Source organism: Brassica napus, chromosome A10, assembly GCF_020379485.1.
Source record: "Brassica napus cultivar Da-Ae chromosome A10, Da-Ae, whole genome shotgun sequence".
Lineage (NCBI taxonomy): Eukaryota > Viridiplantae > Streptophyta > Magnoliopsida > Brassicales > Brassicaceae > Brassica > Brassica napus.
The window spans coordinates 19,302,705-19,323,000 of record NC_063443.1 but is presented as its reverse complement, the minus strand read 5'-3'; the positions used below and the strand labels follow the sequence as shown (position 1 = coordinate 19,323,000).

At 38.4% G+C, this 20,296-nt stretch overlaps 8 protein-coding genes across 11 annotated transcripts; 2 read left to right on the top strand and 6 right to left on the bottom strand.

Annotated features, from left to right (window-relative positions):
- The first annotated feature begins 1,058 nt into the window (after positions 1–1,058).
- Positions 1,059–3,159, top strand: LOC106372612 (F-box/LRR-repeat protein At5g02910-like). The gene is made up of 3 exons (XM_013812856.3): positions 1,059–2,139; positions 2,384–2,557; positions 2,688–3,159. The coding sequence occupies exons 1-3, from the start codon at positions 1,273–1,275 to the stop codon at positions 3,015–3,017; spliced, it is 1,371 nt and encodes a 456-aa protein (XP_013668310.2). The 5' UTR covers positions 1,059–1,272; the 3' UTR covers positions 3,018–3,159.
- Positions 3,160–3,988: 829 nt separating this feature from the next.
- On the bottom strand, positions 3,989–5,268 carry LOC106372613 (40S ribosomal protein S23-2). Its single transcript, XM_013812857.3, has 4 exons — positions 5,057–5,268; positions 4,601–4,756; positions 4,389–4,515; positions 3,989–4,297 (listed from the first exon to the last, which is right to left on the bottom strand). The coding sequence occupies exons 1-4, from the start codon at positions 5,059–5,061 to the stop codon at positions 4,157–4,159; spliced, it is 429 nt and encodes a 142-aa protein (XP_013668311.1). The 5' UTR covers positions 5,062–5,268; the 3' UTR covers positions 3,989–4,156.
- Positions 5,269–5,574: 306 nt separating this feature from the next.
- LOC106372614 lies at positions 5,575–8,351 on the top strand. 2 transcript variants are annotated; one of them, XM_013812859.3, is made up of 7 exons: positions 5,575–5,749; positions 5,903–6,361; positions 6,549–6,740; positions 6,820–7,059; positions 7,188–7,405; positions 7,493–7,747; positions 7,829–8,351. In XM_013812859.3, the coding sequence occupies exons 2-7, from the start codon at positions 5,947–5,949 to the stop codon at positions 8,090–8,092; spliced, it is 1,584 nt and encodes a 527-aa protein (XP_013668313.2). In that variant the 5' UTR covers positions 5,575–5,749; positions 5,903–5,946; the 3' UTR covers positions 8,093–8,351. The 2 variants fall into 2 exon arrangements, with proteins under 2 accessions (XP_013668313.2, XP_013668312.2); XM_013812858.3 differs by having other exon boundaries at positions 5,579–5,749; positions 5,917–6,361.
- A 55-nt stretch (positions 8,352–8,406) lies between these two features.
- On the bottom strand, positions 8,407–9,553 carry LOC106372615 (mitochondrial import inner membrane translocase subunit TIM14-3-like). The gene is made up of 3 exons (XM_013812860.3): positions 9,296–9,553; positions 8,915–9,093; positions 8,407–8,703 (listed from the first exon to the last, which is right to left on the bottom strand). Exons 1-3 carry the CDS (start codon positions 9,296–9,298, stop codon positions 8,547–8,549), a joined length of 339 nt encoding a protein of 112 aa, XP_013668314.2. The 5' UTR covers positions 9,299–9,553; the 3' UTR covers positions 8,407–8,546.
- Positions 9,554–9,890: 337 nt separating this feature from the next.
- On the bottom strand, positions 9,891–12,129 carry LOC106372616 (protein IQ-DOMAIN 2-like). The gene is made up of 6 exons (XM_022693812.2): positions 11,896–12,129; positions 11,636–11,717; positions 11,283–11,558; positions 10,970–11,191; positions 10,766–10,885; positions 9,891–10,698 (listed from the first exon to the last, which is right to left on the bottom strand). Coding segments are annotated over exons 1-6 (1,305 nt in total). The 5' UTR covers positions 11,898–12,129; the 3' UTR covers positions 9,891–10,095.
- A 417-nt stretch (positions 12,130–12,546) lies between these two features.
- LOC106372618 lies at positions 12,547–15,632 on the bottom strand. Of its 2 annotated transcripts, XM_013812863.3 has the most exons (6): positions 15,492–15,632; positions 15,188–15,257; positions 14,944–15,081; positions 14,791–14,864; positions 14,585–14,721; positions 12,547–12,715 (listed from the first exon to the last, which is right to left on the bottom strand). In XM_013812863.3, exons 2-5 carry the CDS (start codon positions 15,236–15,238, stop codon positions 14,586–14,588), a joined length of 399 nt encoding a protein of 132 aa, XP_013668317.2. In that variant the 5' UTR covers positions 15,239–15,257; positions 15,492–15,632; the 3' UTR covers positions 12,547–12,715; position 14,585. The 2 variants fall into 2 exon arrangements, with proteins under 2 accessions (XP_013668317.2, XP_013668316.2); XM_013812862.3 differs by lacking the exon at positions 12,547–12,715 and having other exon boundaries at positions 14,340–14,721; positions 15,492–15,631.
- A 128-nt stretch (positions 15,633–15,760) lies between these two features.
- Positions 15,761–17,383, bottom strand: LOC106370725. 2 transcript variants are annotated; one of them, XM_048742679.1, is made up of 3 exons: positions 17,128–17,383; positions 16,237–16,777; positions 15,761–16,155 (listed from the first exon to the last, which is right to left on the bottom strand). In XM_048742679.1, the coding sequence occupies exons 2-3, from the start codon at positions 16,757–16,759 to the stop codon at positions 15,896–15,898; spliced, it is 783 nt and encodes a 260-aa protein (XP_048598636.1). In that variant the 5' UTR covers positions 16,760–16,777; positions 17,128–17,383; the 3' UTR covers positions 15,761–15,895. The 2 variants fall into 2 exon arrangements, with proteins under 2 accessions (XP_048598636.1, XP_013666177.1); XM_013810723.3 differs by having other exon boundaries at positions 17,133–17,383.
- A 663-nt stretch (positions 17,384–18,046) lies between these two features.
- Positions 18,047–20,142, bottom strand: LOC106393648 (importin subunit alpha-9). Its single transcript, XM_048742206.1, is given in 10 exon segments — positions 18,047–18,252; positions 18,368–18,640; positions 18,643–18,675; positions 18,741–18,799; positions 18,889–18,970; positions 19,069–19,219; positions 19,301–19,380; positions 19,489–19,593; positions 19,713–19,859; positions 20,086–20,142. Coding segments are annotated over 10 exon segments (1,152 nt in total). The 3' UTR covers positions 18,047–18,087.
- Between the last annotated feature and the right edge of the window lie 154 nt (positions 20,143–20,296).

Sequence of the window (20,296 nt, the reverse complement as noted above, 5' to 3'; positions counted from 1 at the left end):
AGAAGTGAATTGACTTATTTATCATGTTCTCCATGATTATATTTTAGGCTGATTCATTAAATTTTTTAATTTTAAATTGACTAATTAAAGTTTTAATAATCGACGATTCGAATTTGATAGTTGATGCTGTAAACCGACGATTTGAGCCGTTTCCTCCGTCATCCTCGTCGACATAATCGAACGTCACCGCACCAATTGATATGAGCAAAGAAGTAGTTTATTGCTTTATAAAAGGAAAATACAATCCCTAACCCTCAAAAGGTCTAGAACCAATTCCTGAAGTCTCAAACTTCCAGGACCAAGATACAATTTACAAATTGCATAAAAGACCTTTTACAATGTATTCTATTATTTATACTTATAGAGCTGTTGACCGTTGACTGTAACGAACTCTAACAACGGGTTCCTTGCTTTCCACGTCATCTCTTATTACTCTTCTCCACCCAACGCTTCTCTGTTTCTATACTTCTTCAACATCTTCGAGGCCTATCAAAATGTTACACGTCAAGTGTATTAAATCAAGTTAAAGGAACGCTTACAATAAAGTCAAATCTATGTGTGTCATCGGAGGCTTTGATGTTCTTGTGCCTGGAGCTACGTTCACTTATTTTTTTATCCTCTATCCTTGTAAGTTGTAACAAAGTTCTGCACAAGCTGTTTCAAGTTGCTTCATCACTTTCACGCAACAACAAGGTCTCCACTATGCTCAAGTAACAACTCATTGTTCACACCAATTGAATACACACACTCTGTCTAAAAAACCAATCCACAGTATTATTGATTCTAACTTATCATAAATTCGACACCAACCAACCAATAGTAACAAAAATCTATACATATATCTATATATCTATACATTTTTGTTACTATTTGAACCACACCATAGTTGTTTTGCAGTTTTTCTGTACGTTAGCATTTAGAGCCGAAATCTATCACTATTCTGCAACAGTGGTTCCTAAGATGAGTCTGTTTGCAAAATCAGTATGTCCTTCAAAGTGTTTTTTAAAAGTTTAAAACCAGATTTTGTAATAAAGAATAATATATTATGGAATATTACCATTTAAGTACCAAACTTTTTATTATTTTCACGAGAATATGCTAATCAAATACATAGTGACATTTAACACCACTTTCTTACACACAAAAAGATATTTTGAGATTCGATGGATAGCCTAGCCATTGGCTGAGAACTTCCGACAGCAAGACGGCGTCACTACCGGAAGCCGTTGAAACCCTTATCAACCTCTCCAACCATCCCTCACCGAAAACAAAATGAACGGAGACGATCCAACCGACGGTCAGGATTTCATCAGCTCTCTACCAGACGCGATTCTCCACCTCATCCTCTCCTCAATTCCGACAAAGTCAGCGATCAGAACCTCCGCCCTGTCCAAACGATGGAGACACGTCTGGTCCGAGACCCCTTCCCTCTCCATCGACAGCCACAGAGTGGTCGCCAGATCGATAAACAAAACCTTATCCGCCTTCTCATCTCCCAAAGTCGCGACCTTTCACCTCCGAACCAGCTTAGCCAATAGGACCCAGCACGTCGACGCCTGGATCGAGTTCGCCGTTAACCGTCACGCGGAGAAGCTCTCTCTCGAGTTTCGTGATACACGTGTCAGGGACTACGACTTCCCCGACTCCTTCTACGCGAACTCTACCGTGAAGCAGCTCTTGATCGAGTCTGGATCCGTTGTGATGAAACCTAAGTGCCACGTGTCGTGGACTTCCTTAAAAAACTTGTCTTTGAGTTACTGTAAGCTCTCTGACGATGCACTTGTCAAGATTCTGTGTGGCTGTCCTCTGCTTGAGAGCTTGGAGCTGATGTTCTGCGACGAGTTTCGGTGTCTTGATCTGAGTCGTTCGCCGCGTGTGGTGAGATTGGAGATTGATCGGAGCGATTGGTTTCTCGGGCCGACGGAGATTGTGGCGCCGCATGTGCATTGTTTGAGATTGAGACACTCGAGGTTACCGTGTAGATTAGTGGATGTGTCTTGTTTGAAAGAAGCTAATTTGAACATTTACTTCTGCGATCTTGGGACCCTCACGGCTGATTTTCTTCAAGGTAACGTGGTGAAGATGTTAGCAAAGTTGCAGAATGTTGAGAAGCTTACTGTTGGTGCTACCTTTCTCCAGGTATGTTTTGCCAACAACTCTCTATGTCAGTAGAATCACATAGCCTGCTCTTGTGGAATCAATAATTGGTGTGCATAGTTGATGGATTAGTACGCGTAGGAGCATTTTGTTCAAATGCATAAAACGATCCTTCTCTGTCATTCTCTTGTAGATGTTCTGAAAACGTGAACGTTTCTAAGTGCAATTTTGACCAATGGCTCTTGTCTTGTTCTACTTTTTGTGTTTATGTGCATGTGCCCTTTAGATGTTGTCTCTTGCTGCGCTCTGTGATGTACGTTTTCCGACGCTCAAGGTCGAGTATTTGACTCTTGAAACGATGATTGTTCGGTCTGTTGTTCCTGGTATAACAAAGCTTCTTCAGAACTCACCTGGATTACGAAAGCTAACGATACATACCGTGAAATGCAGCATCATATCGGTATCTTTACCAACTAAAAACCTCTTTTTATTATCCTTCTAATATACTGTTAGTATCTGAGATGTTGACATTTATTTTGGATGAAATGTCTTAGTTTTTGTTATAAATATTTTGCTTTTCTGTGTCGCAGGAATCACATTTGAACAGTTACTTGCGTTCACATAGCTTGAATCAGCGTCAGTGCTGGAGATCAAAAGACATGGCCTTCCCGGGATCTATGGAGACCATTTCAATGTTGGTGGGTAAGTACGCAGAGTCCAATCTTGTGGCTTCGTTCGTGGAGCGTTTGCTGAGAAGCACAAGAAGTCTGGAGACAATGGTTGTGCTCTTGGTGGGTTACCTCGATGCGTCAGGTTTTGAAGAGCTTGTTGCAATGGCTACAAGACTTTCTCACAAGCGCAATGTCTTCATTTCCATCAAGCAAAGCCATGTTCAAAATGTATCCAACACTTTCTCATAATTTACTTTGTAGCATTAGTTATTTAAGAAAAAGCCATTTGTTAAAATAGGTATCATAATAAGGCTTTAGAGTTGAATCCCACAGAAGATTGTATATGTATTCTATGACGTCAGATTAATTGTATTTCCATTTTTCTGTAGAATTAATTGTATAGTTAACAAGTTGGCTTCACTATAAACCATTATGAACCTTTAAACACATCAAAATATTTGATAAATTAAGATTGAAGGTTAGTGTGAAAATAAGAGATATTGAATTAAAGGCTATGTTGCATGGAAGCTTCATCAGATGTCCGCTTCCCGCTTCGGAACCGGAATCAGAATCGGAACCTTGTGGAAGCTTGCGGAATCTCGCTTCCAAAACGCTTCTAAATTATTCTTCTTAAAAACACGTTGGAAGCTTACGATTCCGTTTTGGAATCACGCTTCTGTTTTAAAAAAAAATTGCAATATATATCAATCAAATATAAAACCATAGTTTTTAATCTATATTAAATAAAAATAATAATAGTAATGAATATAGAGTTAGAAATATACAAATATTAAAACTAATATTATAAATTATCTTTATGCATTGAGATATTTTGTTAAAGATATAACACATATTGAAATATATTGAGTCAATTATTTATGAAGTATTGAAAATAATTAATATAATATATTTTTGTAAACTTAATTTATGTGTATTTTTACAGTTTTAATATAAAATCATTTCAAAATTATTATAAATGAATAAATATTTTATTTCAAATTTAAATCATATAATTTTTAGTCCTAATTTTTTTAAAAAAATCTTATATATATATATATATATATATATATATAGATATACGCTTCCAACACGTATCCGTTTCCTAATATTTTAAAAAATCTCGCTTCTGCGCTTCCTTACGCTTCCACTTCCACGTATCCGCTTCCGTTTCCATGTAACATAGATTAAAGGTTAAAAGAGAAAACAAACATTAAGTAGACTTGATGAGAAAATATTTTATAAATTAAGATTAATTGAAAAGTGTTTAAAGACAATAAGTTCAGGAACCTTTTGAGTAGAATAGAACAGAACAAACGATCTTCCAAAAACTGAACTAACAAAAGATGCTTATAACATCAAAACAAATTTCAAAAGCTTGGATGCATTATCTAAGATCTTGGCTTCTCCTTCTTCTCCTTGAAGAGGGCCAAGAGTGAGACACCAGAAACCTTGACGACCTTGAACCTGACTCCGGGAATATCTCCCACGGCATGACCCTTACGACCAAACCCAGCAATCAAAACCTCGTCCTGCAACAACAACGGTACCACAAAAGATGATTCAACATTTTGATCAGAAAAACACTAATGCCAAATGATCAGTTACAAAGGCTAGACTTACATTTTCCTCAATGTAGTTCAAGCAACCATCGTTGGGAACAAAAGCGGCAATCTTCTTTCCGTTCTTGATAAGCTGAACTCTAGCACACTTACGGATAGCAGAGTTAGGCTGCTTAGCCTCAATACCACTGCATAATCAATCAAAAAGACCCATCAGCTCCAATATCTATATACTAAAGAAACTAAAATTACAATATTTTTGATTGGCCTTACATTTTCTCAAGAACGATACCCTTGGCGTGAGAAGAACCAGCAAAAGGCTTCTTCCACTCGTTACCCTGATGGGACTTCTTGTACTGCTTGTCAGCCCACCTCTGATTGATACGAAGCCTCTTGAGCTTGCGCCCAGCTCCCATACCCCTTGTCTTACTGTTCCATATCATCACATCAACAACAAAACAATTGAGACAAAAGATGAACTGTCATCCAAAATAAGCATTTACTAGATGAAGACTCTAGAATAGAATAGAAGGTCAATTAACTATAATCAAGAGAGACGCATTGTGTCACAATCATTACAGAACTCAATGATAATCAGAAACCACAATGAAAACAAAAATGTGAATCGTGAAGCCATTTCCAGCAGAAAAATAATAGCAGACTCGATTAAATCCCTAGTAATTCAAAGAATCAGAAAACAGCAAAGGATCTAAGAGAGGTGAAACGTACCCCATGTTTGTTCTTCGAAGGAGGAGAAGATCAACAGCAAAGAGGTTGATGCGGCAAGCAAGAGTAGATACTGAAAACCCTAAACCTAGTTATATCACTGACTCTTAATATATGTAAAGGATCCGCGATACCTCAGCCCATTTATAAATTAATCGGCCCATCTCATATTGGGCTTATAAATTGCCAGTAACCTCTTTTGAACATGATGTATATACGTATACGCTCGTGTATAAATACTCCTTTATCTTATTAAAGAATACAAGTCACATGCAACCTACCCCACCGTACCTACCTACAACTTCCGCCACGTCAGCCTCACACTCTTTACAAAAACCGGCTCTAACAGGTAAACGAGGCACACAAAAGCAGTAACCCACCCCGTACAACACTCACAGGCTGAACCGGTCCCCCACCACTTAACCGTCGATACCACGGCAGACCGACGTGTACAAACAACAACCGTTTATTTCAAAAAAAGGCAATTTCGATTCTGTGGTCCATATTTCTATTTTATTAATGCGCCAGCAAAATACGAAAAGAGGAAATTACAAAGAAACAGAGAGAAAGAGAGCTGGAGAATCTCGTCAATGGCGGAGTGTGACTTTTGACCTTATTAGCAACCAGTCAAATCAAGGAGGCGATGGAGAATATTGTAAAGGAAGAATAAAGTTTAGGTGAAGATACGAATCGGAGGTAAGAGAACACTTTTGTCTCCTTTCGCTTTCTTTAGTTAAAGAAAAAAAATAGAGATATGATTCGTTAGTAAGAGAGCTTGAAACTCACGCTTTGTAAAGGTGTCAGCTCATTCATTTTTTAAATTTATATATATGTAACTGATTTTCACAGTGGTTCGGGTTTAGAGTTCGGATTAGGGATTTTAAAATCGAAGAATGGATGAGATTAGAGGAGTGCCTACGTGGCAGGAAGAGCTCGCGAGTCTCGTCGACGCCGGATTGCGGTACGACGGAGCGCCGATCGATTTAACGGCCGCTACTGAATCCACCGCAAAGAGATCGTCGGGTTACTTGGATGGATCCGGATCCGAGGCGAGAGAGACATTGAAAGATCAAGTGACGGGGTTTATGAAGTCGTGGGGAGAGATGCTTCTCCACCTCGCCAAAGGATGCAAGGACATCGTGGAGCAGACGGTGGTCACCGAGGACTCGTACGTCGTGCGGAAGCTCGCGAAACCGGCGGCTAAAGTTTCGAAGAAGCTCAGCTTCATGAACGAGTACTTGCCGGAGGATCGCGATCCCGTTCACGCGTGGCCTGTGATCTTCTTCGTCTTCCTCTTAGCTCTCGCAGGTAATCATCACAATGTGTTAGTTCTCAGAGTCACTCACATTCACAATTAGTAATTAGTCTGATTAACTGCATGCCGTTTTACAAATAGTAACCTGTGTACTAAGCCTGATAACTGCATGCCGTTTTACAAATATAAGAGACTCTATGTTCCTTGCATTGTGACACATGTTGATCTTTGCAAGTGCAGCATTAAGCTTTAGCCCGGAGGAGGAGAGACCAGTGGATGTGGTAAAGAAACTGCGTGTACATCCCACCAATGCAGCTCGTGTGCAGCTTCCTGATGGTAGATACTTAGCTTACCAAGAGCTTGGTGTTTCAGCAGAGAGAGCGAGATACTCTTTAGTTACTCCTCATTCTTTTCTCTCCTCTCGACTTGCAGGTAATGGATATTCAATTAGTTTTCATAAGTTTTCTGTTACGTTTTTTGTTTTCTAATGGTTGAAATTTACTTGATGAAGCCATACCTGGGGTGAAGAAGTCACTGCTTTTGGAGTATGGTGTCCGTTTAGTTTCGTATGATCTTCCAGGGTTTGGAGAGAGTGATCCTCACCGTGGTCGAAACCTTAGCTCATCTGCCTCGGATTTGATTAACCTTGCGGCTGCTATTGGAATTGAAGAGAAATTCTGGTTGCTCGGCTACTCTACTGGTAGTATGCATACATGGGCTGCAATGAAGTACTTCCCTGACAAAATTGCAGGTACTAACAATGTCCCTATAACGACTTATACGCTTCATATCATTTGACACTGTGATTGTTTGCAAGAAAAACTTGTATTGGAATCGGCTAGAGTGTTGCTCAATGGGTTTGGTTTTGTGAAACTATAGGAGCTGCAATGGTGGCTCCGGTGATCAATCCTTATGAGCCAAGCATGGCCAAGGAAGAGATGGTGAAAACATGGGAGCAATGGTTAACAAAGAGGAAGTTCATGTACTTTTTAGCTCGCCGGTTTCCAGCTCTTCTCCCTTTCTTCTACCGTAGATCATTTCTCTCTGGTAAACTTGATCATCTCGATCAGTGGATGTCACTATCTTTAGGAGAAAAGGTATAAACTTCATCAGTGGTTACTGGTTAGAGGTCATAAAGCAGAGAGTCACATTTGCTAAATATGTTCCTTCTTTCTTTCTTTAAGGATAAGCTTCTACTCAAAGACCCAACTTTCCAAGAATTTTACCAAAGGAACGTGGAGGAATCCGTCCGTCAAGGAATCACAAAGCCTTTTGTAGAAGAATCCGTGCTTCAAGTGTCGAGATGGGGCTTTACTCTTTCAGAGTTCCGCACACAGAAGAAATGTACAACTAATGGTGTCCTCTCTTGGCTCATGTCAATGTACAGTGAAGCTGAATGTGAACTTGTCGGGTTTCGAAAGCCTATTCACATATGGCAGGTAATGCATAGTTAAAAACTCATTTTAGTTAAACTGTCTATGTGTATCTTTAACACAAGTTTACTGTTTGAGTCCTTAAAGGGAATGGAAGATCAGGTGGCTCCACCAGCGATGAGTGACTACATTGGCAGGATGATACCGGAAGCTACTGTACATAAGATTCCAAATGAAGGTCACTTCTCCTTCTTCTATTTCTGCGATGAGTGCCATAGACAGATTTTCTTTGCTTTATTCGGAGAACCAAAAGGGCAGCTCGAGAAAGTAAAAGAAACAAAGGAGACGCTAGTCGAAACAGAGGCCGCACATAAGGACACTAGTGCTGCTACAACAACCACCAAAGAGTAAAGAAGTAAAGAGGTGGATAACTATAGAAATGATAGCTACATTTTTTTTTTTTTTTGCTTCGGATTCTATAGGGCTTTACACCAAACAGAATTTTATTTTGGATCACATTTTGCATTCTACAAGTAGTGGTGAATGAGAATCTGTCAATGGTTTTCTCGTTCTGATATTACAGTTGTCTGTCTGATGGATTCAGTCCAATTTCTTATAGCACGTCTGCTACTGACTACTGTCACACATTTAACTAAAAGGATTTCTCTTAGTTTCGCAGTTTTTGTTTCTGTTAGTTAATCATGGATGTGTCAAGAAAGAACCCATAAAAAATGATTCTTCATATATATCAAAATCTTGATCATCTGCTTCCGAAACATAATAATGAGATACAAACAAGATAAATGGTATTAAATTCAGAAACATAATCAAATGAAAAAGAGTTTCATATTGGGTTTGGTATCAATCAAAAAGCAGAGCCGGAGTTGTTGGATTTGCCAAGCAAAATATCTTTGGCTTCATTGATCTTGGAAGCGAGATAGTGACTACCTCCAGCGTCAGGGTGGTTTGCAACCATCACTCTCCTGTGAGCTTCTTTCACCTTCTCAGCCACAACCCTCTCCCTGTTATTATTGTAAAACACCATAAACAAAAACACACAGTCAAACCACTGGAGAACACTTACCCAAATCTTTTTATAATGTTCTTCTCATAATTTCAAAACCTACTAAATCAAATGTGCAATTGCCTTTTGTCTGATTTATTAAACATACTCTAGCTAATGTCATCTTTTTTTTTTTTCAATTTGAGAAGCAAGAGGAATGAATGACAGACCTAACACCAAGAATGAGAGCAGCTTCACGCCGCGTCATGGCAGTTTGAAAACCACCTTCATAAAACCTGCGCATTCTAGCCGCGGGTGGCCTGGCCTTGAAGGCTTGCCAAGACAGTATACCGTATCTACCAGCTAAAGCAGCTGCCGCTACAGCAGCACCTGCAACCATTGGCGTTTCCTGTATAACCAACCACAACGACAAGCAAAACGTCAGATACAAAATATATATAAAAAAGGAACCAACATGGCTTTGGAATCAAGAAGAAGATGAGCAAAGATCTATCCTCTCTGTATCCAAAATGAAAAGCACCAAAACATGTTCATGATGAAGAACATCGGGATTTAACGGAAACAAGGGATAGATAGACCCAACAACTTACCATCGTTCACGTATCAATCGGATTAAACAAATGATAATTTCTCCAAAAAAATTATCCAATTGGGGGATGCGGATGGGTTTAGGGCTCTTCTAGAGGAAAAAAAAACGAGGAGGTCTGCCACGTCCTCTCCTTGTCTTAATTTTATATTTTGAGGTCGGTTAGGTGAGTCAAAGTCAACACCTTCTTCATCTTTCAGAGGATCGTCTATAGACTCCTAACCCTGTTTTGTAAGACATCGTTACGACCTCAGGGGCGAAGCCAGTAAAGCAGCTGTGTGTGCACATGCACCCATAGTTTTATGACTATTAAGGAGTTTTGTATGAAACTTTGCAAGTTCCAGCTAGTAAAAATGGTTAATGTTTACTTGTGCACCCCTAAGTATCCAGGGTTCGACACCAACTTTGCTATTTATTTTGCCCTTTATGAATTTTGCACCCACTAAAAATAATTCCTAGCTTCGCCCCTGTACGACCTCATATTTCAATTCATACATTCGAATAAAAATGCTGCAGAAAAATAGAACAAAGATGTCGCAAATGGCGCCATAGAAATGGATTTGTCAGTATATACAAAATCTATGAAATATTCAACAGAATAAAATAAAAATTTGAAGTTATAAGGTAAACTTTATCGTCGAATAATCAAATTTGTAGTAAAATTTTAAATAACAGACGCTTACACTCTGCACAAATGAATTATCAAATGAAAGGGAACACATAACAACATGCAACAACAATCTCGGACAGATCCATAACGTGGAAAATATATCTTCTTTTTTTTTAAGACAAATCATAAATAGCTTAGCTTCCTCCTCCATTGGTCACGGCAACGTCGACACTTTCCACCTTAGGCGGAGCTGAGAACCTCCTTGGTTTAGGCAACGCAGGTGAATTCGTATAAGAGAGGCGTTTCTTAGCCGACGCCTTGTCAGCAACCCCATCGTTCTCCTGTGTGATGGTACCACCACTTAACGGACTCTGCGGCTTCAGCCTAGCTCTAGCTGATTTAGTGGTAACCATATAGCTCGGTAGAGCCTGTGATCCAGCCATACTCTCGTCATCTTTGACTGACGAACCACCGATGCTGTGTCTACGGTTCCTCTCGGACAGAACCGAGATCGTGCTTTTGGCGTCGTCCTCGTCTTTGGATTTTCTGGAGGATTGGTTTAGTCTTGAGGGAGTTGGAGGAGAGAAGAAACTGTTTTTGTTTTTGTTTTTGTTTCTTGGAGTAGTGCCACCTCTTGCGGATGATGGTGTGGTAGGTTGAGTTAAGTTATTGTTTGGTTCTTCCAATGGCCGACCAGGACCAGCCATCCATCTCTCTAACCAGCTCCAACCCCATGTCGGATTGCTCGGATCCATGAACATCGGATTACCAGATTTAGAATTGTTCTTCCAGTTTTGCTGCAATACATGAAACATATTAATGTTATGTGTTTCACTTTTTAATTGTTATATTTGATGAGATTACCTGATGAGTGTAAGCATAAGCCAATGCCCTTTCTCTTCTCATCGTTGCCTCGTACTTGCTCAGCAGATTCGCTTCAACTTTTTCCTTTGATTGAATGCTATCATTCCAGTTATCCCCGTTCTAAGAGAATGTATTAGCATAAGTCAGATTCGCTCAAAGATTGTAAAGTGAATGAGATGAAATTGTAAGAAAAGAGTGACTAACCTTCAAGCCAGCAAGCTCTTTGGCATGCTTCTGAAGGAGTTGTTTCTGGCGAGCTTGATTCTCTTCTGACATCCTGATTCTCCTAGCTCGGATTTGGGACTGGACACGGGAGAGAGTCTGCATACATTTTAAAGTGTTTGCAGCTTGACGTTTAACAGCAGATCCTTCCATCAATGTCTTAAGCCTCACCAAACCCCTCATTGCCCGTATTGCTCTTTTTGCCTTGTATCACGCAAAGACAAAAGTTAATACACCACAGCGAAACAGAACAGTAAAACAAACAACTGAAAGATCCAGGAACCAGAGAACATACCAAATAGCCTCTGAATACAGTCTGGATCAAGATTGCAGCCGCTTCTTCGTTTGACTTTCCAGCAAACCGAGCACGAGGACGAACCACCACCTCAGGAGGAGGAGGAGCAGAGGATGAAGATGGGACTACAAGAACATCAGTGGTCGTAGCATTCACAGGGGAAAGATTCATGTTCCGTTCAGCAACCACTTCAGCTACTCTCACCTCAAGAGGAGGAGGAGGAGGAGATTGCCTGACGCCATTTGGGCTCTCGGGTGATTTGTGCTTCTTCGACTTCTGAAAAAAACATCAAACAACAAAGATGGTCAAGAGAGACATATGAATTTGCATAAAGTCACTAACTTATCCGTTACCTTTGAATCTGGGCTGAATGCTTTCTTGACGCTAGAAAACCATTTTGCCTTGCCCATCCCTTCACCGTCCTCTGTTTTGGTCCTTCACAGAAATTAATTAAAACAAAAAAGTTATTTCAAAGAAAATTTAATCTAGTAGTGATCTCAAACACATTCCTCCTGAGCAAACACTCAAGAAGATACTAAGCTTAAATCAGTAAGATTATTGCCAGATCTCCATATCTATGAGCTAAATTCTTCTGTTAAACTCAATGACTAACATAGAGAAAAGCGTACCTGCGGTAGACAGCAACACCAGATCTGTAAGAAGAGGAAGAGCTCCAAAAGTCTTCACAACAAAAGTCTCGAGACAGTCCAACTACTTCAAGGGCGCTGCTCTGTGAGCTAACCGGTGCAAGAAGACGATAAGGCTAATGAGAGCGGGTGAGTTTTAGATCTTTGCTGAGGTGCCTCTTCTTCACGTTATCATTATTGCCGAGAGAGAGAGGAGACAGAGGAGGATTCAAAAGGCTGTCAGTGAAGGTGTTTATGTGTGTGTTTGTGCGTGAAGCCACTTATTGGCCCCTCCTATGGATCCCACTTGCCTTTTTCTTTTACCAGCTTCTTCTTTACTCATTTCTATTTAGTTTTTTTTTTCTAAAGGTAAACTTGTTGCCGTGATAAGTTTGATTCATTAAGGTTCATTAACTTGTCAATGATGTCAACGATAGCTATATGAATCTTGTTTTTTCCAACAAACATTTAATGAAGTTATAACAAAGATTAACGATGTATTCAAATGACTTAAAGTTTGTCAAGATGTGGGATCGGCAATAGAGTGACCATCTAAATTTACAACTGATAAAAATAACGTTATCCAGTAAGATCAGTTCTCTACGGCTAAAAAGCTTTGGAAGCTTATTCGTCTTTAGTGGGGGTAAAAATGATAAGACACCGAAATATATTTTTGAATCAACATCGTTTTCTCGCAAAATAATTAGCATTATTATAACATCGTTTAGCTAAAAGCCTAAAACACGCTTAGTCGCTTACATAACTAGAAGTAGAACCGACAAAATACAGTATGCTCTAGTAAGCCACCTGTATAACGTTAATATTATCAGGATTGACAAATATCATGAAAATTAGTGGATCATTATTCACCGCGTCTCAAGCGATTTATTAAAAATTTCAATAATTTTTTTTTACAAATTTGAAAGGTTTTATCTATGTATTTTTTCCAAAAAAAATTAGAAACTAGAATTGAATGTTCCATTTGGCTTTATCCCCCGACTTTGATTTCTAAATAAAATTCCAATAAATGAGTGATCAAATAGTATATTTGACATATAATACCTAAATTCATGCACCAAGGAACTAAATGATTATTGAAACAGTATATAGTTTGTGATATGGATTAAGTATACCTGCCTAGATCATTGACTATTTTGGAACCAAAAGATAAACCCAATGAGTTTTCTTATCACTGGCCAGCTTGTAGTTGTACCAGTCTTCTTACTAATTTCCTTATTAAAAACGAAATTGCATTTTAAATTTCCCATCACTCCATGTGGCGTCTTCTCTTAACAGAAAACATTTTTAATAATAAAGCTGTTCTCATATTATCATATATGAATATAAAATAAGTGAGAATTAGCCGTTGGGATTTAATAATTTCAACTAAACATGCGATATTCCAACATTTGTATATGTTTTAAAATATGTTTCTGATAATTTATAATAGTAAACTTATCGCCAAAACTGGTAGTTGATTTGGGGATATAGACATTTCAACTAAAGTATAATTCTAACATGTTTGTCACGAAAATATGAATCAATTTATTCCCTTATGAAACGTTTATTCCGTCGCTCAACTTTTTTTTTTTTGTAAAATACTTAAAGATACTGTGCGGGGCATTTCCAGGAGTCGCTCCACTTTGTTTTTCGGCAGCAAGTGAAATATATATATCGACAAACCTTGTGTTTATATTTACTGTTTTAATTTTGACTAATAATATTTATAAACCAATAGAAATTAGGAAACAAAAGCAAGTGTAAATTGAACCAAAAATCGGTTTGGCGTTATATGCAATGTCAGTGGGTCATGTAAAATAGTCAGGGCCGTTAGCCTGTGAACAGATAGATGAGCCAGAGAGTTTGGTAACGACCCGACATCATGTCTTGTCGTTTTGCAACATAACACAACGGTAGAACATTTTTATTTTATTTTATGTTTTTTTTGCTGAAGGATGACGGTAGACGATTAACTAACACTTAAACCTCACTATCATGAATAACCCATACTTTTTATTGCAGTGAATCTAATTGAATATAAACTAATAAACTTATTCAACTCTTTTTTTTACTAACAAATACTTTTCTCTATGTTGTTTGAATTGTTAAATATTATTATTTAAAAATAAGGTTGTATAATAAAGGCAGTAGAGAAGATAGAGCTAAACATGTAGACGATGATCACAAACTAGTAGTACGACCAGGAAAAAGAGGTTGTATACAATTTGCTTAAAAACAGTAGAATTAAAACAAGAACTAAAAACAACATCAAAGATCAGTAAAGAGGATGGGAAGTTACTGGATTTTAATGGAACTAGAAATATGCTATGATAGTATTATTATTTCTGAAGATTCGGTGACTCAATAGAGCAACATGCATTTTATGCAGATACTTGTCTAATTTCTTAAATCCTCATGACTGAGTCTCAGGTAAAAAAAAATTGAATGGGTTGGTCGCGGAGTAATTAATCCGAGAAGGTTCATGATAAGAGTGTTCTATGTTCCCTTCAAGACATCATATAAGTTTTTAAACTGTGCAAGTCTAAATTTCCCAACCAAACATATATTGTTGGTCTAAGGTAATATATATAATCAGATCTTAAACCACTCGGCAGAAGATAATCTGTTCTTAGTAATGGCTGATAAGTACGTCCTATATGGGTTTTAGATTATTACCTCAAGCCTCAATGTTAGGATTCTGAATCAGAAAGCGAGCGTTGTGCAAGAGGGAAGTAGTGTCCTCGTTTGATGCATCAAGCAAACGCAACTCCTTGATCTCCTCCTGCCACTTCTCAACATGTTCCTTGTGTATCCTGTTTCATCTCAACATCTCAAATTGTGGTACATACATAAACCTTATAGAGTCTCTTTTCCAATCTTACATGATCAAACGTTCTTCAAATTCGTTACTCAGTTCCTTGAACATCGTCTTTCCTGAATCCAGCAGATTAGAAACCTACAGAAACAAGAATCATAATCATCAGTGATGATGAACATATCAAAAATGCGTTGTGTAATTCATCGGAGAGCTTTACAGTCTGAGTGAAGCTCTCAATCTTGTCGAGAATTTGAGAAATGCGAAGTTCCATCTCATCAGAAGCAACAAGTTTCGTCGTCTCATTCTCATCAAGGCTCATTCCATCTCTCGTCTCTCCTTCTTTCTCCTCTTCATCCTATCAAAAAAATTTCAAAAAAAAAAGTATCTAACTAAATCCACTACTAGAGAATCAATCAGATCATCATAATCAGAAGATGATCAACGGAAGATAAGAAACATACAGATGGTTTCACGCGTTTACGAGACCCTCCGTCTCCTCCTTCCTCCTCCATTTTCAGTGATCACCTAAACCTGCAGCAGTTGGAGACGATTCTCATGAACATAAGCAGGTTTCGATTAAGTATTCTAATCAAATCGATGGAATCAGCTACTTCCTAAAGCACCGCAACAGATTCTCGATTCCCGATCTAAAACTGTATACGATAATTAACATCCCGAACTATCAATCTACTCTGAAGATTCTACAATCGAACCGAAAAGAGAAACTAGATCGAGATCGACAAACGAAACAGAGAGAAAACTTACGATTTAGCAAACGCGATGAAGAAGAGCGAAGAATCGCTCGCTCGCTCGGGAGGAGCTTGAGAGAAGAAGATGAAGGAGGTTTAGTGTGAGCGCGAGTGTAGAAAATGGGAAGCAGCGAGCGACGAATTAACCATTTGAACATTTAAGTTTGGTATAATTAATTAATATTTTAATTATTACGAGTATAAAACCACCACTTCCTCATTACTAGTGGATGATTAAAATTCCTAATACGATACTAAAATAAAAAGAACTTAAAACCATGCATGGATTAGGAAGCAGATTAGATATTAAGCCGAATAATACTCCGTATATATATACGGTCTAAGTAGTGTACTTGAAAACAAATAGAATTCACCTAAACAAGATGAAACTTAATATAATAACCCTGCACCCGACGGCTTCTACAACGTCTTGTTATAACCATCATCCCTGCATCCTTTAAGCGAAACAACATATACATCTGATGATGATGATGACGAGGAGGAGCTTGATGGATGCTTCACTTTTGATTTTGATGAACGCTTTACTTGTGATGAGTTTACTCCATTGCTGCTTTCTTCTTCTTCTTGTTTTATAACACCACGCAATGGAGTGTTTACGTTGCTCTCTCTCGTGGGTCTATCAGACTCAGCATCACTCTCGTCACTGAGCACAATCGCATCTGCACACACACAGAGAAAGATTCAAAGCAAAACCTTTTTTGTTTACATAACATATATAACAAGAGCTTCATCAAACATACCAGCCACTGTGTTGTTGTTGTTGTTCTTCACAGCATTATGACTCTCACCCACCACAAAGACATCATCTTCCAAACCCACATTGCTCTTTCCTTGCCCACCGTTGAGTCTCTTAGGATCATCATAGAGTGATTTTAAATGCAAACACTCCTTTTCAAGCTCATCACATATCCTCGCTAACTCATCAAACTTCTCCTCCTGCCTCTTCTCCTCATCCTCTTGTTTCTCCAACGCAGTCAAAAGCTCCTCGTTCTTGAGCATCAGTTCACTGTTCGTGGCCTCAAGGACCTCGACCATCTTCTTGAACTCTTCCTTCTCCTTCCTCTCCCTCTCGAGATCCTTGAGCAAGCGCAGCTCCTTAGACTGGCTCTGATTCTGAAGACGCGGCTTCATCATCGCATTCAAATCTTCCACAAGCTTAAACCTTTGCTCGAGGCTCGCGTAGTCTTGCTTCAGGCTCTCGTGATTCTCCATCAGCATCTGGTGTCTTGTCGTCAACAACAAGTCCTCCTGAGCAGCAGACATGGCCTTCGAACCCTAACCCTGAAACAACACAAACAGAATCATCCCCAAGCTTTCGCTAGAGCTCAAATTTACAAACTTTTTCACAGATTATGAAGAAATCATAAACCCATTTTCGTTCTAAGCTGCTTACTTAGCCTCGGGTTTCCAGCAATTTTTTTCATAATTTTGAGTCAGAAATGTACAATAAAAGAGAAATCAACAAGGTTCTAACCAGCAGCAACCTAAAGTTTGAATCTTTCTAAGCTGCAACGAAGAAAAGAACAATTTTTTTTAAAAAAAAATCTCGGATTTAGAGTAATTTTCTCAAAATCTTAAGTTCTTAACCAAACAAAATGTGGACTGGAAAGAAGAATAATTGTGACGAGAACCTTACCCAGGATCTCTTTCTCTTCTTCTTCTTCAAAGCTAGAGAGCAATTAGTCAAAAAGGGCACAAGAGAGAGAGAGAGAGAGAGAGAGAGGAAGTGGCTAGAGAGGAAGAAACTCAGCGCTAAATTATTAAAAGCACAGAAGATGAAGCGGGAATACGAAAAGACAGTATCCATTGATCATTATCTCGCATTGAACTAATACTAATTTCAAACTAAACTATTGTTTAATGTTAGATTAACTTAATCCAAATTCTTAAACCCTTCGTGCACTTCTTTAATATACTTACCTTAGTTTTCAATTAATTTCATTCCATGGTGATTGCTAGATACTCCTTCCTTTGCAAATTAGTTATGTTGTATAGTTTTGCAACAAATTAAAAAATTGGTTAAATGCTCAAATTACTCTACTTTGACCATTAGAATTATATAATATATTTATTATTTATTTTAGTTTAATTAAAGATGAAAAGGATAAATTAAGAAAAAATTGTATTGAAATCATAAAACATTTATTTCATAACGAAAACTTTGGCTATAACAACATTTAATATGAAATGGAAAAAGTATTTTCTTGTTAAAAACACAATTCACTAAATTAATTTGTCTTTGGGGGAATTGGGTTTCAAATCCTTGAAAATGCATACAGCTAATAAATTGATTAGAGTTAACCTTGTGCGCCAATAGCAAAGGTTGAGCAATTTACTACTCCTGCCCTCATATTGGCCTGCTAGTAATATTAATACAAAAAATCCCACCTGGGGAGGCAAAACTGTATTACACATGTCAATACAACAACACAACCCAAAAAAAAAGATCCAAGCCCTAATGTTGTCAACTCTTTCTCTCTCAGTTTCTTTCCGTATAAGCAAAGCCACGATGACTGCTTTTCTTTGATTCCATCATCCAGACTTTCTTTCTTTCTATTCTCACAGGGATTACCCTAAACTCCGAGGAGATTTCATTCATTGATTCCATAATCTTCACCAAAGTATTTATCCACAAGACTGTTTGCCATCACTCTCAGCTCTTCGTTTTCATGGAACTGGAACCTTTGCATTGCATCTATACCGTCTTCTCCTTCCACAATCTTTGAACCTTCTCCGTTTGGCATTCCTCTTAATACCTAACCATACCAGAATAATCAAAATCCATCAGGATGATTCTGGATCCAAAAACATAGAAGGAAACTCAACCTCGGGTCTCACTGAGCTTTTTGGACCGTTCAGTTAGTTGCTTACCAGCTCAATGAACTGAAGACCAAGCCTAGCAGCTTCGATATCAGGAGATCTGACCAGGTTAATAAAACCCGGGAGGCAACCGCCACTGACAATGGAGACCAAGTGCTCTTGAATTATCCTTGGTTTTGTGTCTCCTTCTGCAGATTCTACACAGAGATTTCCTAAGACGTACGCAACTTCTTTCCTTATATCAAAAGGTGATGTAGAAAGAAGCTCTATCAACAAGGGCATTGCTTCAGTAGAATGTATCATTCTCTTGTGTTCAATAGATCCCCCGCAGCTATATTAGATAACACCCACGCAGCTTCCTAAAAAAATGAGTTCAGTGATGAGAAAGGGAAATCTTCAGATAAAATAGAAAAAACGAACTGACCTTCTTTAAGACACGGTGATCGCTCCTTAAGCACTTTGCAAGCACACCAATGACACTTTCTGGAATTACATCCGGAATGTCAGTAGCTTGAACAAGAGAAATGATTAAGGTAATGGTGTTTCAACCGAAATAGTTAACAGATACTAACCTTCAGTGTTCTTTCCACCGATAAGGATGGTTAACATTGCTTTCGGATCCACAGAAACAAAGTTGCCTAAACTTCGTAGAACCTGAAATTAAACTCAAGTTTCATAATCCACGGTAATATATGAACTGCACTAACTAGAATCCTGTCTCTTGGGAACAATTAGGTCTCTCTGAAAGTTACCGGGATGAGAAGTTGCAGGCTATCTGAAGTTGCTAATCTTTCGACTAGTAGTTGAAGAATGCCTCCCTTCAAAAGCATACGTGTAGCGATATCTGAGAGGGCAGAAAGGTACACAATGATCCAAGCAATTTCCATGGCAATTTCTTCATCCCTGAATCCAAAAATCAATAACATTTAAGATAAATTTATCACTTGCTGCAATAAGAGATAAGAGAGATGAAACTTTGCTCACGATTTTTTCAAATGTCGGAGAATTACGTCAACTATCCCATCGACTCTGACAAGTTGTGCTGCCGCCTTTGATTCAGGTCCCTATACTAATCCATAATGAGACTAGTAATCTCAGATTACAATGTAATTTTTGAGCACCATTTCAACGAACGACACCACGAGTTCCCATAATGATGCCTCATTACGTACAATCATATCAGACTCATCTGAGGTAGGAAACACATCATATTTTGATCTCCAACATTGATCTGGATTCAAGCCTTGCGAATTCAAATAGTTGTCCAGATACCAATCCTGTAGAGCATCAAAAGAGTTACTCCAACGCATACATACATATTAGCATAATAGCATGCATTGTTTATTATACAAAGAAAAAAAAAATACCTCTATGTCAATGTCATAAATGTGTGTACTACTATTAGCTTCTTTAATCCAGGTGAGTTATGTAGTAACCTTGTTATACCAGGAACAAAAGATTTTGCAAACCTGGTTTTAAGCGTCAATGTTTGGACCTTGAACGTTGGGAAAGAAACACCACGGAGCTCAGCGAGAGACAGAATCTAGCAAAAAATAATGAGAAGGTCTCACGGGTTAATGAAAATGTTTGTTACAGACCAGCTTGATGTTTAGAAAGCGTTCATATTACGGATGATGTTTATTTGGCTTTAAAACGTTTTGTTAAACAATGAAACCCTTAGTTAATCATCAAACAAACAGTGATTCTACGTTATAGAAAGTTTTTAAGCCGACCTTAATTAACTAACTAGATAGGATGAGCATACAAACCTGAAAAAGGGAACCCCCAAAAGAAAGCCTTTCTGCGTTTTGTAATTTGGCTAGCATCTTTAAGACCCCTGTTTGAAGATGGAACCTCGTGATTTTCGGTGCTCTGTAGGAACGTAGGGTTTGGTTTATATCTGGAGCCTTCAACTGTGCCCAATGTCCATATTTGTTGAAACAATCAAAGTCGAGACAAGGTGTGTGGCACCAAACATGC

Excerpts from the sequence above, each read along its gene's own strand:
- LOC106372612 (XM_013812856.3), top strand. The coding sequence starts at position 1,273 with ATGAACGGAGACGATCCAACCGACGGTCAGGATTTCATCAGCTCTCTA. Across the intron at positions 2,140-2,383 it reads TTGGTGCTACCTTTCTCCAG|ATGTTGTCTCTTGCTGCGCT; the intron begins GTATGTTTTGCC and ends TGTGCCCTTTAG. Across the intron at positions 2,558-2,687 it reads TGAAATGCAGCATCATATCG|GAATCACATTTGAACAGTTA; the intron begins GTATCTTTACCA and ends TCTGTGTCGCAG.
- LOC106372613 (XM_013812857.3), bottom strand. Across the intron at positions 4,516-4,600 it reads GGTATCGTTCTTGAGAAAAT|TGGTATTGAGGCTAAGCAGC; the intron begins GTAAGGCCAATC and ends TTGATTATGCAG. Across the intron at positions 4,298-4,388 it reads TGAACTACATTGAGGAAAAT|GACGAGGTTTTGATTGCTGG; the intron begins GTAAGTCTAGCC and ends TTGTTGTTGCAG.
- LOC106372614 (XM_013812859.3), top strand. The coding sequence starts at position 5,947 with ATGGATGAGATTAGAGGAGTGCCTACGTGGCAGGAAGAGCTCGCGAGT. Across the intron at positions 6,362-6,548 it reads CTTCCTCTTAGCTCTCGCAG|CATTAAGCTTTAGCCCGGAG; the intron begins GTAATCATCACA and ends TTGCAAGTGCAG. Across the intron at positions 7,060-7,187 it reads CTTCCCTGACAAAATTGCAG|GAGCTGCAATGGTGGCTCCG; the intron begins GTACTAACAATG and ends GTGAAACTATAG.
- LOC106372615 (XM_013812860.3), bottom strand. Across the intron at positions 8,704-8,914 it reads GCTCTCATTCTTGGTGTTAG|GGAGAGGGTTGTGGCTGAGA; the intron begins GTCTGTCATTCA and ends CAATAATAACAG.
- LOC106372616 (XM_022693812.2), bottom strand. Across the intron at positions 11,559-11,635 it reads CATTCAGCCCAGATTCAAAG|AAGTCGAAGAAGCACAAATC; the intron begins GTAACGGATAAG and ends TGTTTTTTTCAG. Across the intron at positions 10,699-10,765 it reads CTTATGCTTACACTCATCAG|CAAAACTGGAAGAACAATTC; the intron begins GTAATCTCATCA and ends CATGTATTGCAG.
- LOC106372618 (XM_013812863.3), bottom strand. The coding sequence starts at position 15,238 with ATGGAGGAGGAAGGAGGAGACGGAGGGTCTCGTAAACGCGTGAAACCA. Across the intron at positions 14,865-14,943 it reads TTGAGAGCTTCACTCAGACT|GTTTCTAATCTGCTGGATTC; the intron begins GTAAAGCTCTCC and ends TTGTTTCTGTAG. Across the intron at positions 14,722-14,790 it reads TTTGAAGAACGTTTGATCAT|GATACACAAGGAACATGTTG; the intron begins GTAAGATTGGAA and ends GAGATGAAACAG.
- LOC106370725 (XM_048742679.1), bottom strand. The coding sequence starts at position 16,759 with ATGTCTGCTGCTCAGGAGGACTTGTTGTTGACGACAAGACACCAGATG. Across the intron at positions 16,156-16,236 it reads CAACAACAACACAGTGGCTG|ATGCGATTGTGCTCAGTGAC; the intron begins GTATGTTTGATG and ends GTGTGTGTGCAG.